The 16,501-nt window shown below is 52.3% G+C and overlaps 4 protein-coding genes across 4 annotated transcripts; 2 read left to right on the forward strand and 2 right to left on the reverse strand.

Annotated features, from left to right (window-relative positions):
• Positions 1 to 291: 291 nt before the first annotated feature.
• On the forward strand, positions 292 to 3,900 carry MGL_2014 (uncharacterized protein; the record flags this gene model as incomplete). Its single annotated transcript, XM_001730963.1, has 1 exon — positions 292 to 3,900. The coding sequence occupies one exon, from the start codon at positions 292 to 294 to the stop codon at positions 3,898 to 3,900; it is 3,609 nt and encodes a 1,202-aa protein (XP_001731015.1).
• A 608-nt stretch (positions 3,901 to 4,508) lies between these two features.
• MGL_2015 (uncharacterized protein) lies at positions 4,509 to 7,574 on the forward strand (the record flags this gene model as incomplete). The annotated part of the gene is made up of 1 exon (XM_001730964.1): positions 4,509 to 7,574. The coding sequence occupies one exon, from the start codon at positions 4,509 to 4,511 to the stop codon at positions 7,572 to 7,574; it is 3,066 nt and encodes a 1,021-aa protein (XP_001731016.1).
• Positions 7,575 to 7,888: 314 nt separating this feature from the next.
• On the reverse strand, positions 7,889 to 8,635 carry MGL_2016 (uncharacterized protein; the record flags this gene model as incomplete). Its single annotated transcript, XM_001730965.1, has 1 exon — positions 7,889 to 8,635. The coding sequence occupies one exon, from the start codon at positions 8,633 to 8,635 to the stop codon at positions 7,889 to 7,891; it is 747 nt and encodes a 248-aa protein (XP_001731017.1).
• Positions 8,636 to 9,809: 1,174 nt separating this feature from the next.
• On the reverse strand, positions 9,810 to 16,288 carry MGL_2017 (uncharacterized protein; the record flags this gene model as incomplete). The annotated part of the gene is made up of 2 exons (XM_001730966.1): positions 9,810 to 14,657; positions 14,969 to 16,288. The coding sequence occupies 2 exons, from the start codon at positions 16,286 to 16,288 to the stop codon at positions 9,810 to 9,812; spliced, it is 6,168 nt and encodes a 2,055-aa protein (XP_001731018.1).
• Between the last annotated feature and the right edge of the window lie 213 nt (positions 16,289 to 16,501).

Raw genomic sequence — 16,501 nt, forward strand, 5'->3', positions numbered from 1 at the left:
TCCTAGGACGATTTTCATCACGTTTTCTAGTTCTTGGATCGCTCCTTGAAACAGAACGGCCTCTTGAGAAAAAAATTCCTGTTAGAAAAAAAAAAAACAGAAATCAACATCAGCATCAACGCCCTAGGACACACGCATGCCGCGTGACGAGAGCGGTGCGTATCAAAACATGCGTTTCCTTTCACATGCTTTCGAAAGCATGTGCATCTGCGTTTTGAGTGCTTCGACTAACATGCAGCTGTGACATCTGAGTCACCGGAAGCAGAATCTCTTGCATCTAATGACGACTCCATGAGTATGCTTCACCCTTCATCACTCCATGGACGTGTTGGATCATGCCCTATCCCAATCCGGCGTGTACATTCTTTTGATGCGTCCCAAAGGGAACATGGCTCATCGCCATCATCGGAGCGTTCATGTTCTCTATCGCCACCGTCGTCACCGTTGCACTTTTCCAAGCGACATATGGTGCCTACTAGCAGGAATCATACGCGTGTATCATCTGTTCCTAATCTTCGCACAGTTCGGCGCCTCTCGAATCACTTTCAAGGATCCAGGCCCCATGTACGATCGTACTCGCCGCCACCTGCAGTCTTGAGCGCGCCACATTTGAATCTGCCTGTACCTGCTGGATGGCAAGAGGGCCCATTTAGTGCATCTTCTAACGCGCGTATCAGCTCACCTCTTTCTGAGTCGTTTGAAGGTGGGGAGGCGTTCACGCAGCGAGAGCCTCCTCCTGTGCCTGGTCCTGATGTGATTGACTCTGTATGGTTCGACTCACCACCTGCGGAAACTGTTCGTACCCCAGACTATTCAGATGAAATGGAAAGATTCGGTCCAGTGTTTCCTACGTCTCCAGTTCTTGCGCTGGACTCGGCTGGCTCAGCGAGTGACAAAGTTGTGAATTTGGGATTTCCGCGACTTTCGTCTTTGTCGCTCCAGAGCTCGACATCACCACCAGACATGACTGTATCGCCTCGCTCCGTCCCTGACAGTCCGCCCAAGACTCGCAGCAACATCGCATTGCCCCCGCGCTCGGGCTATTCGCTGAGTGACGACTCAGATAGTCTACGATCTGAAGGCGATACATCAGCGGGATCTGGTCCCAGCAGTAATGAGTCTAGTTCTGAAAACGAAGGCGACAGTGCGCTTGACGATGATGATGATGACGATGATGACTCCAATGAGCAAAGGATTCGGAAGTGGCAGCTTGTACGCTCATCGGCTGTGCCAACATTACCCGATGCCACGGTTCAGCGTGCCGGTCTTGTTCCAGATTCAACCATGTATGCGGATGTGTCAACAAATGGCACTCGGCACAGAACCTCGGACAGCGAAGAAGAAGAAGATACTAGTAATGATGCAGATGCTGAGGACGAGCGTGAAGAGAGGAGCGTGAGGAAAACAGCAGCTCTATTAGCACCTTTATCGGGTGTTACAGCTCCAGAAGTATCAACAGCAGGGAACGCTCCAATTTCTGCCACCGCTCCCGCGGTTGAGGAAGACCTCATCGACACCACCGTTGATCCAGACGAGACCACAGAGTTCTTGGACGATGGTCTTAGTTGTCTAGAGCGAATTTTTCTTTTTGCCAAAAGTGACTTGGCTTATCACCGCGTGCTTGTGTCGCGATGTCTTGCAGACTGGATCAAAGATGTGGACCTAACAGATGCCGTCGAATACATCATTCCTTTGCTCAATGGGCTTGCAACGGACGAGCTGGAGGTGAGCGCTGTGTTTGCACCTGAACTTGGCCGCTTGATGTGGTTCTTCTTCCGCAACTGCCCGCTACAGGAACTATCTGACCTTGAGCCCAGCACTGATGATACGGATGAAGAAATCATGCCCCGGCCCTGTATAACGGTCAGCACGTTCACGCCGCTTCTTTGTTCATTGCTCCTGAATCCCAACAATGCAGTATCTGGCGCTACACAGGCATCTATCGTTGAATATTTCCTGCGCAGCAAGCACTATGACGAGGCTTTGCGTCAAGAAGACGATGACTCACACAGCACTGCTGATGACGTGCGACATGCAGACTTGGTGGAAATGGGTATGGCGCGTGACAAGCTCGTGCCGCTCACGCCGTACAATTTCGGACGTGAAGCACGTGAAGCTGTCCTCAACGAGCTTTTCGAACATGTGGCCATTGCTATTTCATGCATGGACGACAGCACCCCTGAACCATCCGCGTCTACTGCTGCTGCTTCCAGTGCGATTCCAGCTCCAAATACCGATAAGGCAGAATCAGGAGCAGGAGCAACGCCGTATGAACGTTTGCCATTTGACGAGGAGTCAGCTCTCGGGCGCATGATGTCTGTGAATTTGCTGGCTGCGATCACCGTGGAAGGAGGCTTCTCTCGCGAACAACTAACGTGCCGCGTGGTACCAGAAATCACTAGTTGGCCGTGTGATCCGGCGTTCTTTGTACGAAAAGAAGTCGCTGCGGCAATAGGCATCATCGGCAAAGCGCTCATGGTTGAGGAGGATGATGGGTTTCTATTAGAGGAAACAAATGCGCCCGTCCGTTTGTTCGAAGCAATCAATCGTGTGCTCCTAGATCATGTATGGCAGGTGCGACAGGCAGCGTGCTATTCTTTGCCTGGAGTGTTTGCTATACAACCGCACAACCAAGCGCGGCGCGAGAATCTTGTGCTCATTATGCGTGCACTGAAGCAGGATGTGTCGCCGAATGTTCAGCTCGCGGCGTTTGAGATGATTGGCGAGGTGATCTACTTATTCCATGATGATGATGCTGGTGTGCCGGATGAACTTGTGCGCATGTTCATGGGTTTGCCCATAGATGCCGCACTCGCCGTGGATACTGGTAATGGGACTACTTCTGACACGGAGGCCCACCGCGACTTGCTGTCTAACTCTGACTATTCGCTCATTATCGCCTTCAATTTCCCAGCCGTGCTTCTCACGATGGGTGCGCAGCACTGGCCCAAACTACGACCTTTGTACATGCAGTTGACTCAGCATGCGTATGATAATGTGCGAAACTCGCTTGCTGCATCACTTCATGAAATCGCTCGGCTTTTGGGCTCAGAGATGGCAGCAACGGACCTTGTGCCTGTGGTTGACCGTTTTCTGCATGACTCGTGCTTGGATGTGACGGCTACACTTCTTGAGCATATGGACGAGTTTTGGCTTCTTCTCCCACCACATATCGCTCGCGAACAGCTCCGTCGCATTCCTGCTCTTTGGTTTGATGCTTACTCGCAGGAATGGCACCTGCGACAGAGCCTTGCTATGCATATTCCGTCACTTGTGCCAACGCTCCTTCTGACAGATGAAGACGGATGTCTCGTGACACTCTTGCTGCTTGCCCTTAATGACTCTGTAAATGCCATCCGGGCGATCGGCTGCCACGCCGTGCCTATAATATACCATACATTCCGTCTCCATGACGAGACGATCGCCGACGGTTTCTTGTCGATGCTTTGCGACTTCGCCTATGCTCCGACATCGCGGCAACGCTCAACATTCTTGCACATCGCTCGAGTTCTCTTGGAGGAAGAGCTTGGCTGTGATCGGTTTGAACACCTTGTTCTTCCTTGCCTACTCAAGCTCGCTGGAGACTGCGTGATGGATGTGAGAATAGCACTTGTTCGCACTTTCCAACAGATTTGGTCTCGGCATTGGTACACGAGTCAGAATATGCCGCATTCTCTGCTTCGCGTGGCTGCGACACTACTCGCCTGCCGTGTCCGAGTAGTTCAGGATATTATGCGGTCGCTTGAACCCCCATTGCAGGATGTGAAAGTAAGCGAGGCAGTACCGCCTGACGAACGCCTTCCACTTGAGTTTGGGCCTGCACGACCCCTTTTGGACCAAACCACCATACCCTGGCGCAATATTGATGAGTGTGAACAATCCGATGGGGCGTCTGTATAAAATATACAAGTTGCTTTTTTTTCCCATAATTTGAGCGTCTCTCTATTCCCTTCCCTCCCTCTTCATTCAGCAAAGCATAACTTGTCATCGTAATTCAAGGTACAATAGTCCTATGTTCTTGGATATCGCACATGTGGATTCCGTGTATCGTCACTTCCACGCAGATGCAAATATGCTTGCTAGACTAGGTAAAGTGATTTCAACGCTATATTGTATGTTGCTGTGATAAGCCTATGAAACCCAGCGTCTCGTATCATTTCGGATACAACAGATCGTATTGCTGCACTGTGCTTGCGAAGCTTTTGGTCAGACTTCATTGGGGTTCGGGCGTTAAATGCAACTCGTGCTTTTATTTGTCAGACTTGCTATAGTGGATTTTGCGTGCGTCCAACCAATCGTTTAAAATCGCCGAGAACCCGCTTGGTCGTCTGAACATGGATGCCGCTCAGCGGCCCGACCATGGTTATAGTACTACTCTGGAGTTTCCACATACACAAGCGACAAGACGTAAAAGTTTGATAAATACTAGTTGGTCTGGCAACTCAAGTGCCGCGACAAATTCGAATCGCGATTTTGCTCTCCCTGCTGGCGCCGTCTGTGCTGCTAACATGCATCGACCGTTCGACGAACGCATCATGGGACCTAGCGTTGAGTCCGAATCAGACGACGACGATGTGTTCGCCTTTACCGATACAGGTCCTCGTCGCGAGTTTCTGACCACTCCGCAAATCGAAGCACATCGCGAAGAGGCTGCAGACGTGCCTCAAGACGATGTCGACGAGTGGGACGATGCTTTGCGCACGGATGCCCGTGGCTCTGAACGTGCGCCTCTTATGATAGATGAAACTCACGAAACTTCGTCTATGCGGGATTCGAACCTCATGGGCTGCTTGCATCCTGAACACGTGCATGCTTACCATCAGAATGAATGGTCCGTGAATGAACTTCCTGCAAGCGAGTCGTCGCTGAACGAATTCCCGCTAGATGAGCTTTCGCCTATACAAACACGTCCTGGCTGTTTTTCTTTCAATAATGAGCCCTCGTTAGCGTGGCGACCGCCGAAATCGTCATCGAGCGAGTTTCCGTATTCACGAGCTCGAACACCAAATCAAATGCCACCCCGTTCCATGCAAGTGCCTGAGTGGTCACAATATCCGTCCTCAGCAAGCAGGCTTGTTTCGCGAGACTTGAAGCCCGATGAAGACCCGCGAGATCTGTTATCTGAAAGTCCAGTTGCTATGTTACCTGATCAAGCGTATAAGCGGTCCAGGTCATTGACTAGCATGTCGGACATGCCGTCATCCGTGCACACAAATGAGCGAAGTCTTTTCCGCTATAGAAATAGGCGTGACGCTTATGCTCGATCGACAAAAACATCAAGCAGAGTCGTTGGTGCCGACGAAGACAAAGAATCATGGGAAAATGAGCATGAACTGAACTCCCTGAATGAGTCCGATGAGGCGGTCGATCACGACGAAGAAAGCTTCATAGCTGGCGATGGGATCGAGGAAGATTCGCCTTATCCGGAGGTACGCGCCTCTGTTTCGAACATCGACGACCCGTCAATGCCTACAGCAACTTTTCGCGTAATATTTCTATCGCTCTTCTTAAGTACACTGGCCGGCGCTGCCAACACGTACTTCATGCTCCGATATCCTGCACCCACCGTCTCGCCGATCGTTATCACGGTTGTGTCATATCCTCTGGGCAAACTCATGGCTGCTGTCTTACCCACTCGAACGGTTCAACTTCCCTCTTTTCTCGGTGGTTCAGAGTTTTCGCTCAATCCTGGCGCATTCAATATTAAGGAGCACACCTTAATTTCATCACTTGCGTCCATTTCAATCATGCCATCCTACATTGTTAATTTTCTTGTGTCGCGCCAAATCCATTTCACCCACCGCGTAAATCACCAATATTGGTTCGACTATTTATATATGATTTTTACGCGTGTGATTGGATTTAGTTTCTCAGGATTGTTATATCGATTCCTCGTTGAGCCTGCATCCATGCTGTGGCCACAAGTACTTGTCGTGACAACGATCCTGAATACACTGCACGCAGAAGACGATAGGCAGGACAAGCGGATTTCACGCATGCGCTGGTTCGTTTACGTCGTCTTTGGGGCGTTTTTCTACAATTTTTTGCCTGGGCTCTTCTTCGAATTCCTCACGGTGTTTTGTTGGCTTTGCTGGATCAGACCAACTGACAGGGTTCTGAACATCGTTGCTGGTGCAAACGGCATGGGCCTTACTAGTTTTACATTTGACTGGGGCCAGATTTCTTTTTTTGGCTCGCCCATGGTAACTCCCTGGTGGGCTGAATGCAATTTTTTCGCTGGTTTTGTCTTGTTCGCGTGGATCGTGATGCCGATCTTGTACTTTACGAATACGTGGGGCTCGGGCTACTTCCCCTTCACAGGGCATATGGCATACGACAAATTTGGTAAACCATATCAAGAGGAAAAAGTGATTCAACAATCCAACTTTCAATTCCAACATCAGAAGTACCTGGAGTATTCACCTCTTTATCTGTCGATTGGCTTTGTTGTTTCGTACTTTGGTGGATTTGCGTCGATTACAGCTGTCATTTTGAATATGATCTTGAATCATTACGACGATATTCTCCGCGCATTACAACGAAAGACACCAGAAACTCCCGATATCCATGCCAAACTTATGCGCCGGTACAAGCACGTTCCTACATCATGGTACTTTACAACTCTCTGCATATGCTTTATCGCTTTACTGTTGATTGTTGACTTTGTGTCATTCAAAGTTCCAATGAAAGCAATCATTGTTGGGATGGTTCTTCCTTTATTTTATACGCTTCCAAGTGGGTTTGTGGTTGCAATGTCCGGCCAGATGATCGGTGATAACATTCTTGCGGATGTCATAGGAGCCTACTTGACACCCAATTTGCCAGAGGGCTTCTCCTTATTCAAATCTCTTGCAGTGCAAACCTTGACTGGCTGTCTCCAATTTACTGGGAACATGAAACTGGGACACTATATGAAAATTCCTCCTCGAACCATGTTCCTGTTGCAGATTGTATGTGCCACGATTACCGGGTGTGTGCAAATGGCTGTTAAAGATGCGTTGGTGATGAACGTGCCTGACATTTGTACAGAGAACTCCAAGTTCCAACTTTCGTGCTGGAGCCCGAATCTCTATTTTGTCACATCTTTGCTTTGGAGCTCTATCGGACCTCGATACATTTTCAAAGGTGAGGCCTTCCAATTTATTCTTTGGGGACTCTTGGCTGGAACAGCTGCGCCGATTATTACCGCATTAATCAAATGGAAATGGAAGCTGAATTGGATTAACTATGTGAGCTGGCCTATTTTTTTCTTTGGAGTTGGCATGCTTCCTCTCTCGCACAGTATAAACTTTACTGCTTGGTTTTCGGTCGCGTTTTTTTTCCAATTCTACCTACGCAAATATTATTTTAGTTGGTGGTCCAAGTACAATTTCGTCACAGCGAATGCACTCGACATCGGCACGATCTTGTCGGAACTTCTTATCTTTGTGGCAATTACGTTGCCAACAGCAAACCAGAACATCTTGCAATGGTGGCCGAACACGGTCGTAAAGCGAAATGCTGATGCCCATGCAATGCCCTTGTATAATATTCCCCCGGGCGGGATTCCAAGCGCCGAACATCTAAAAAACTAAGACGACAAAAATACCGAACTAATGTAATGAGTATGGAACCAAAGACATGACATATGATCAAGTCGGGTACAATTTTTATCATGTGAAAACAAAATAAACATGTACAAGCTACTTAGCCAAAAAATAAAAGATAAAATAATAGAAAATTGTCTACGATCATGTCCATTCATGATGGAAGGGAGGAAGGGGAGAAAATGTTAAAGTTGGTGTGAAATTATGGTTATAATGTCCCAGTAATGGTAGCGAAAGCGATCAGCATGATCCCTCCTTGGGATTGGCAATCAGACTAGCACTCTAAAACGTAAGTCATATGATCACAGAACGGTCGACATCCACGTACCAATACGCTGTCCACGATTAGCCATCACGAATTCGACACCAAGACGCCCTTTGCTTTCCAGCGCGTGGAGTTCTTTTTCGATGAGTTGTAAAATGGGAATGGGTAGGGGAAGTGACGTTGCCGACGTCGTTTTGGGAATAGGGTTACAACACGAGTAAGACGGATCAGCAGAGAGTACCATGCCTTTGACATGGATTACAATGCACTTAAGCCCACGCAAGCTGTTTTCCAAGGAAGATTCATCCTGCTTGCGGGCTGCACACACACAACGTGCTAGCGCTTCTAGTTCCTTGTACAAGTAAATTGGCGTTAGATGGCCGAACAACAAGTGGCTAGGCTGTTCAGATGCAAAACTGCATTCGATAAACACAGCTTTTAACTTTCCTTCGGCAGCGCGTTTAGCAACTGCCTCCCAGAGAGTCAAATTGTTGTTCGACCCAGCGATCTGGTCCGGTTCCACGTCACCTAAGAACAGCACATCCCGATCCAGACGTCGATTCTTAAAGTGAAAAGCCGTGGAAACTGTCCGGCTAAAGTCTCCATTCATATGGCAATGACAATCCTCTACTCGCGGCGCCTGCAAAATTTGTTCGTCGAACTGCGAGACACCCGCGGCAAGGCGCGTGGGGCCATGAGAAATAGGATATGGAATGACTTCAATATCAGGAGCAATACATAAAGATTGTTCAGCTTGCATTTTGCGCAAATGATAGAACGCCATGGGGTCAGATTCATCATACGACGCCAGGCGCGGCCACACACGACCATCGAACACAGAAAGAATTGATTCGAGTGTATCCGGAAGACCATATATAGGCCTCTGTGCACGAATGCTTGCAGATGCTAGTACCAGACCATAAATATGATCTAAATGACCATGAGAGACCAACACTTTTGAGATCCATGAGTTAAACACCTCAGCACGGGACTCTGCATTGAGGTTCTTAGGAAACTGCGCGTCATAAAACGATTCGGCAGGATTCTCAAGGCACCGCATAAGAGAGCCTAGAAATGAACCACCTTCAACAAGTATTGTTCCTTCGTGCCATGCTCTGTCCGCGGGTTTCATCACGTAGCAGGAACAATTGTCGTCGAATGGCCCACCTCCCACACCCAAACACACGAAAGAGAATGCAGTGTCTGAATGCGAAGAACCACGCGAAACATGATTCCCTAACTGAGCTGATACTATTTCTTGCTTAGAATCGCCTGGCATCGTGGGTAACGACGCCTTGCGCAGTGTGCGCGCAATGTGCGACGTTCGGGGTACGGAATTGAATCTTTGTGTCAACTTGGAGCAGATTAACTGGCGAGCTTGGTGGCAAACCGCTTAAATCCACATCTAATAGCAACGGTCCAGAATCAGGTCCAAGGCGCGCGAAATGCACGAATAAAAGCAAATAGTGTGCGGTGCTTGATGCCCTCCACAGGGACGTGATCTTGCCACTCAGGTTGATGCTGCCGGAATCTGAAGAGGCAGAGTTGGATGACGCAGAGATGCAATTTTGCTCGCAGGAAAAATGCAGGTCATTTAATCCAATCAAACTTGAGTATAGAAAATAGAATCCAATGTGGGGCGAGATGGCAAAGAGGATGGTCGGCGCGTCGGGTATGAGGAAAAATACGAGCAATCGCTAAGTCACGACTGCTCGAAAGATGCCTCAGAAAGTATTCTCAACCAAACGGTGATATGGAAGAAGTCCTATGAAGAGAAATGGTGTGTATTGAATAGTAATATTGTTTCGGGCAGCCGAAAGCTCAACTAGCGTATCCCACTTACATCTACCTACGCCGCCTCGATCTCACTCAATCGTGCACCCACCAATCGTTTGTACAAGAATTGCAATGATCGCTTACAGGAACCAAGCACTACAAAATTGACTGGCAACAGCGTGTTAAGCGGTAATGGACTGGCGCTTCGTTGCAAGAGCAGCTGAAGCAGGCTCATCAGCGACATGGATGCGCTTTGGAATACTACCGGCCCAGGGCAGGTACGACGAGGACATGAGGTCCGTGTCGACCTGGGCAGCACACGCACGACCCTCTTGAATGCCCCACACAATAAGCGACTGGCCACGACGGCAGTCGCCAGCAGCGTAGACGCGATCAACGGAGGTCTTGTATGGGCGCTCACCGCGGTTTGTGTCAGCGAGAATGTTGCTGCGAGCGTCCTGCTTCAATTTCAGCGACTCAATCGCAGCATTTTCAGGACCCAGGAAACCAAGTGCAAGGAAGCACAAATCACATGGGAAGCGTTGTTCGCTGCCAGGGACCTTGGTCATTTGCCACTTGCCACTGGCGTCTAGCTCCCAGGAAACACGGACAGTGTTCAGAGCGATAAGGTTGCCACTTGCATCCTTCTCAAACTCCGTAGTCGAGATGCAGTACTCGCGCGGGTCATTGCCCCAGCGTGCCTTGACCTCCGAGTGACCGTAGTCGGTACGGAAGACCCGCGGCCATTGCGGCCAAGGATTGTTCTCGGCACGGGCAGCAGGTGGCTGAGGTAGCAACTCAAAGTTGACCACAGACGCTGCACCATGGCGCACAGCCGTACCTATACAGTCGTTACCTGTATCGCCACCACCGATGACGATCACATGCTTGCCCTTGGCATTCAAGTATGTGCCCTCTGCAAGTTGCGTGTCGAGCAGCGAATGCGTCGTAGACGACAGGAACTCCATCGCAAAGTGGACACCATTCGCGTCGCGGCCAGGAATCCTCAAGTCACGTGGCCACGTCGCACCAGTGGCGAAAACAACAGCGTCATTTTGTTTGTGCAGGTCGGCAGCATCGACGTCTTTTCCGATCTCTGTGTTGGTGATAAACTGAACGCCTTCGGCAGCCATAAGATTCACACGTCGGTCGACGACTTGCTTGTCCAGCTTCATGTTCGGAATGCCGTACATCAGCAAACCACCGATACGATCAGCACGCTCATAAACAACGACAGTGTGACCAGCACGGTTTAGCTGATCGGCACATGAGAGACCGGCTGGGCCTGAGCCAATGACAGCGACCGTCTTGCCCGTGCGTTGCGGCGGGGGACGCGGCACCATCCAACCCTGTTCCCAGGCGTGATCGATGATGGCACACTCGATCGACTTGATGCCGACGGGCGATTCAATGATGCCCAGCACACACGCTCCTTCGCAGGGAGCAGGGCATACACGGCCAGTAAACTCAGGGAAGTTGTTCGTCATGAGCAAGCGGTTCAACGCATCACGCCATTGACCCTTGAATACAAGGTCATTCCACTTAGGAATAATGTTGGAGATGGGGCATCCATTGTCGGACTGACAGAAAGGCACACCGCAGTCCATGCATCGAGCAGTCTGCAGTTTCAGCTCGGGCTCTGTCAGACGGCTCGACAGCTCCTTAAAGTCCTTCACGCGTGCAGACGCGTTGCGGTACGACTCACCACGGCGATGGTACTTCATGAAGCCGCGCATTTTGTCGAGCTTCTCGGTGCGCGCCTTTGTGAGCTCTTCGTCGAGCATGGCTTCCTCCATGTCCACGACGGCAGGCTCGGTAGAGACAGGCAACGCGACATCCGGCGTGGCGTGTGCATTCGCCTCGTCACCCATGGTGACATCGACCTGGCTGCCACGACGGGAGAGTGTACCACGCAGATCCACATGACTAGAGCGCTTCTTTTCCTCGGCGGCTTTAGCGGCCTCTTGTTCGAGCACGCGCTTGTAGTCCGTGGGCATCACACGTACGAAGCGTGGGAGGAGGTGGTGGAACTCGTGAATCACGTGCTCAGCCAGAGACGAGCCAGTGTAGTGGCGGTGATCCTCCAAAAGCATGCGGAGCTCGGCGATTTCCTGCGGCTCCTGCACGGAGCCTAGCTCCACCATCTCCATGTTGCACTTGCTGGCAAAGTCGCGGTTCATATCGAGGACATAGGCTATACCGCCGCTCATACCAGCAGCAAAGTTGCGGCCCGTCGAACCGAGCACAACAACACGACCACCTGTCATGTACTCACAGCCATGATCACCGACGCCTTCAACGACAGCATGCGCGCCCGAGTTACGCACGGGGAATCGCTCAGCGGCAATACCGGCAAAGAAGGCATGGCCGCTTGTTGCGCCGTACAAACAGGTGTTGCCGACGATGACGTTCTCCTCAGCCATGAAGGACGACGACTTGGGTGGGTACACGATGAGACGACCACCCGACAGGCCCTTGCCGACGTAGTCGTTTGCATCGCCCTCGAGCTCGAGCGTGATGCCAGGCGCGAGGAATGCACCGCACGACTGGCCTGCACTGCCTTTGGCAGATATGTGGATCGTGTCACGTGGAAGGCCATCACCACCGAACAGCTTCGACACATGGTACGACAGAGTCGTGCCAAGGGCACGGTCCGTGTTGACGACATGGCAGTCGATCTGCACCGGCAAGCCACGCGAAAGAGCCGGCTCCGCTTCGTCGATAAACTTGTTGTCCAGGCGCACGTACAGCCTGTGGTCCTGCTGCCGGACCTTGTGTGTGGCAGCGCCCGGGCGCATCTCATGCGCCGGCTTGAGCAGAGCACTCAAGTTCAGGTTCGCCGTCTTGGGCGTTCGCGCAGCCTCGTCCATGCGCAAAAGGTCGGAGCGGCCGACCATTTCGTTGATCGTACGCAGACCCAGTTTGGCCATGATCGAACGCAGCTCTTCCGACAGGTAGTAGAAGAAGTTGATGACATGCTCAGGCTGACCGGCAAACTTCTCACGAAGAATTGGGTCCTGGGTCGCGATGCCAACGGGACACGTGTTCAGGTGGCATTTGCGCATCATGATGCAGCCCATCGAGATCAGCGGCGCCGTTGAGAATCCGTACTCTTCAGCACCCAGCAAGCAAGCAATCGCGACATCGCGACCCGTACGAAGCTGTCCGTCTGTCTGCACAACGACACGGCCACGGAGGTCGTTCAGCACGAGCGTTTGATGCGTCTCAGCGAGACCCAGCTCCCATGGCAAGCCCGCGTACTTGATACTGGTCCAGCGCGCTGCGCCTGTACCGCCATCATGACCTGAGATGAGGATGTGGTCCGCCTTGGCCTTAGCGACACCGGACGCGATCACGCCAACGCCCACCTCTGAGACAAGCTTGACACTCACACGAGCACGAGGGTTCGAGCACTTAAGATCGTAGATCAGCTGCTTCAAGTCCTCGATCGAGTAAATGTCATGGTGTGGCGGGGGCGAGATGAGACCGACGCCCGCCGTACTGTGACGCGTGCGGGCAATCGATTCGGACACCTTGTGACCAGGAAGCTCACCACCCTCGCCGGGCTTGGCGCCCTGGGCCATCTTGATCTGCAGCTCGTCGGCGTCCGACAAGTAGCGTGACGTCACACCAAAGCGACCAGAGGCAATCTGCTTGATCTTGGAGCGCAGCGAGTCGCCGTTCGGCAGCGGGATCGATCGCTCGGGGTCCTCACCACCCTCACCCGTATTCGACTTGCCGCCCAGCCGGTTCAGCGCAATGGCGAGCGCCGAGTGCGCCTCCATAGAGATGGAACCGTACGACATGGCACCCGTACAGAAGCGCTGTGCAATTTCCGTCCATGGCTCGACCTGATCCACAGGAATAGGACGTGCCTTGCCGTAGTCAAAGTCCAGCAAGCCACGCAGCGTCGTAGCCTTTGTCATGTTGTGCGACGCTTTGGTGTACGCGTCCCAAGCAGCCTGGTTCTTGGTGCGTGTCGCGTCCTGCAGGTGTGCAATGCAGTTCGGGTCGTTCACATGGGGCTCGCCACCATCGCGCCAGTGGTAGTCACCCGTCTCGGGCAGGCCCTCGAAGCCAACCGTGTGGCGACGTGGGTACGCCTGCTCGTGCATTTCCAGCGCATCGGCCGCGAGCACTTCAAACGTAGCACCGCGAATTCTCGACGCCGTGCCAGCGAAGCAACGATCCACCACCGAATTGTCGAGACCAAGCGCCTCAAAGATCTGGGCACCTTTGTACGACTGGAGTGTTGAAATGCCCATCTTTGACATGACTTTGGTGATGCCGCTGTCCGTCGCGGCACGCCAGTTTTCGGTCAGCTTCGCAGCGGGCACGTCTGTCTTTGACAGACCCTCGCGGTGCACCTTAAGCACAGCCTCTTGCGCGAGCCATGGGCAGATCGCGTCAGCGCCGTAGCCGAGCAGCACACACACGTGGTGTACTTCGCGCGCCTCAGCAGACTCGATCACCAGGGCAATGCGGTTGCGCTTCTTCTGCCGAATCAGGTGGTGGTGCACACCGCCACAGGCGATAAGCGAGCTGATAGCGACGCGGTGCGGCCCAACATGGCGGTCCGACAATACAACGATACGGATATTCTCCTCAATGGCATGCGACACTTCGGCGCATACGCGGTCGAGCGTCGCCTCGTATCCAGCAACGCCCAGCGCGTGGTCAAAAGTCGTGTCGACCGTGACCGACTTCCACTCTGGGTACACGAGATGCATCTGACGGAGTGCCGCCATCTGCTCCATGCTCAGTACGGGACTCTGAAGGTAGATGCGGTTGCACTGCTTCTCGTTCATTTCCAACAGATTGCCTTCTGGCCCAATGTACTGGTCGAGCGACATGACGACGGCCTCACGGATCGGGTCTATCGGCGGATTCGTCACTTGTGCAAACAGCTGGCGGAAGTATTCAAACACAAGCCGTGGCGTCTGCGACATACAAGCAAGTGGCGCATCACTACCCATACTGCCAAGAGCCTCCTTGCTGTCATTGATCATCGGCAGCATGAGCATGTTGACCTGGTCAACCGTGTATCCGAATGCTCGCAGGCGAGGGTCCGTGCTAAGTCGCCGAGTCGTCGAGCTGGGGCGTCAAAGAGCCTGAGCACACCCGGCTCACGCTTTGCGTAATCTGGTTCAGATCGAGCAGGTTGTGCTCGATCCACGCCGCAAAGTCTGCGAGGTGTGCCGTGCTGGACTTGAGCTCGCGGTCATCCACAATGCGGCCCTCAACCGTGTCGACGAGCAGCATGCGACCAGGGCGCAAACGGCCTTTAGCGGTGATCGTCTCAGCGTGGAATCGCCACCGTGCCGACTTCCGACGCACACACCATAATGTCGTCATTGGTCGTGACCCAGCGGCACGGACGCAAGCCATTTCGGTCCAGGTTCGCACCACAGTAACGACCATCACAGAACGTGAAGAGCGCTGGACCGTCCCAAGGCTCCATCAAGCAAGCGGCCCACTGGTAAAACGCCACTTTGGCTGGGTCCTTCTCCGAGCCTTGCCACGCCTCTGGCACCATCAACATTACGGCCTGTGGAAGTGTCAGCACCTTATTGATCACAAGAAGTTCCAGGACATTATCGAAGGCTGCGGAGTCCGAGCCGCCATTCTCAATGATGGGGTACAGTAAATCGAGGTCGTCGCCAAACACCTCAGATCGCAGCAGGCCCTCACGAGCGCGCATCCAGTTTTTGTTCCCGCGAATCGTGTTGATTTCTCCGTTGTGAGCGGCCCAGCGCAGTGGCTGTGCACGGTCCCACGAAGGGAACGTGTTCGTAGAGAATCGCGAGTGCACAAGTGCAAAGTGCGCAGAGTATGCAGAGTTGTTCAGGTCATGGAAGTAGTTGTAAACCTGGACAGGGCTCAGCTGGCCCTTGTAAACAATATTGGTCGGGCTCAGCGAACAGATGTAGAACCAGTTCGCCAAACCAATGCGGTGCGATGCATGCTTGCGCAAAACATACAGTTGTCGAGCAAAGTGTTTGTCGTCGAACGAGCCGCCGTTCATTTCACACTTCTTCGATGTCCATCCATAGTGGTCACCCATCACGACAAACGGCTGCATCGTCTTGGGCTCACGACTATGCGACGCAGGGCCAAGAATCGTACTGTCGACGGGCACTTCACGCCAGCCCAGGACACGCAGGCCCAACTTTTCGGCAATCGTTTCGAACAGTTGAATGTGCTCTGCGCGAGCTTGATCATCCTGCGATGTAAAGAAGAGATTACCGCACGCATACTGGCCTACAGGCGGCAGCTCAAAGTCGTGGTCGATCGCCACCTCGCGACGAAGAAAGGCATCTGGCATACCAGTCATAACACCCGCACCGTCACCGTCGCGGGCATCTGCACCCGTGGCACCTCGGTGCGTCATGTTGCACAGCAGGAAGCGCGCTTCCGACACAATCTTGTGCGATGCCTTTCCCTTGATGTGACACAAGAAACCAACACCGCATGCATCTTTTTCATATTGGGCGTCGTACAGCCCCTGCGAGGCAGGCATGGCACCGGCCCACGACTCGGAGTCGCGCACCACCGACTCGTATCCGCTGTCTTGCAGATCCTCTGAGCTCAAGTACTCAGACACAATGTCATTGTCCTTGGTATGGTTTCGTGCGAATACAAACTCACTGGAACTGGCCATGTCGATAAAATAATTGATTCCAAGTTGGGTTGTCTTGTGAGTTCTTATTCTTTTTTATACAGATGAGATGAGGTTTCAACGAAGTCGTTCGCAGAAGCCGTTGATGTCGCTGTAGCTCTTGCGTTTTCACACTAGACGAAGCTCCTCGTCAGCTAGGTACGTGTGTGTACGTGTTTCAAGCTTCGTTCCGGTTGCTGCTCCAGCAGCAGCAGC

This window comes from Malassezia globosa (genome assembly GCF_000181695.2).
Source record: "Malassezia globosa CBS 7966 chromosome Unknown mgl_sf_4.1, whole genome shotgun sequence".
Lineage (NCBI taxonomy): Eukaryota > Fungi > Basidiomycota > Malasseziomycetes > Malasseziales > Malasseziaceae > Malassezia > Malassezia globosa.